Source organism: Merops nubicus, unplaced genomic scaffold (assembly GCF_000691845.1).
Source record: "Merops nubicus isolate BGI_N331 unplaced genomic scaffold, ASM69184v1 scaffold33827, whole genome shotgun sequence".
NCBI classification, from domain to species: Eukaryota; Metazoa; Chordata; class Aves; order Coraciiformes; family Meropidae; genus Merops; species Merops nubicus.
The window spans coordinates 1-487 of NW_008622834.1; the positions used below are offsets into that span (position 1 = coordinate 1).

The 487-nt window shown below is 60.4% G+C and overlaps 1 protein-coding gene across 1 annotated transcript in view; it reads left to right on the forward strand.

Annotated features, from left to right (window-relative positions):
- Positions 1–239: 239 nt before the first annotated feature.
- LOC103777374 (regulator of G-protein signaling 3-like) overlaps positions 240–487 on the forward strand; it is a gene marked incomplete at its 5' end in the record, with an annotated part of 1,513 nt that continues 1,265 nt past the window's right edge. Inside the window, one exon of the mRNA XM_008944926.1 lies at positions 240–294. Within this exon, the coding sequence (XP_008943174.1) occupies positions 240–294 (55 nt within the window). The remainder of the gene's footprint in view (positions 295–487) is intronic.

Here is a 487-nt window from a genome sequence, read left to right on the forward strand (position 1 = left end):
AGGGGCGCTGGGCTCACCCTGCCTGGGGAAGCTGGGGACAAACGGGTTTTGTGTCTGGAGGAGCATTAACAACATTTGTCGGCTGAGGATTGCCCCCGAGGCAGGTGGGAGGTCTGTGCCTGGGATGGGGTGCCGTGGGGGCTTGGGCCGGACAATTCCCTGCTGGCTGCTTCCTCCCGGTGCCTGTTTGTGAAAATTTAACTGCGGAGGGTGGTTTGAAAAACCACTTTGCTCTGGAGATGCTCCAGCAGCCAGAGATGAGCCCTCCCTGCTGTCACGTTCAGTGTCTTTATCTGGCTGCTTGAACGGGGCAGCTGAAATCCCCACATTCCCACAGCCTCCTTGGCATTGCCCGGAGCTTTTCCAGTCCTTGCTCAGGCACCCTGAGCAACCCAGACCTCCGCGTAGCCCGAGCTTTCCCCGCTGGTCTGAAGGCAGAGGGCTCCTTCCAGCAGAGCCACCAAGCTGCCGCTGCCCGCAGCTGCTT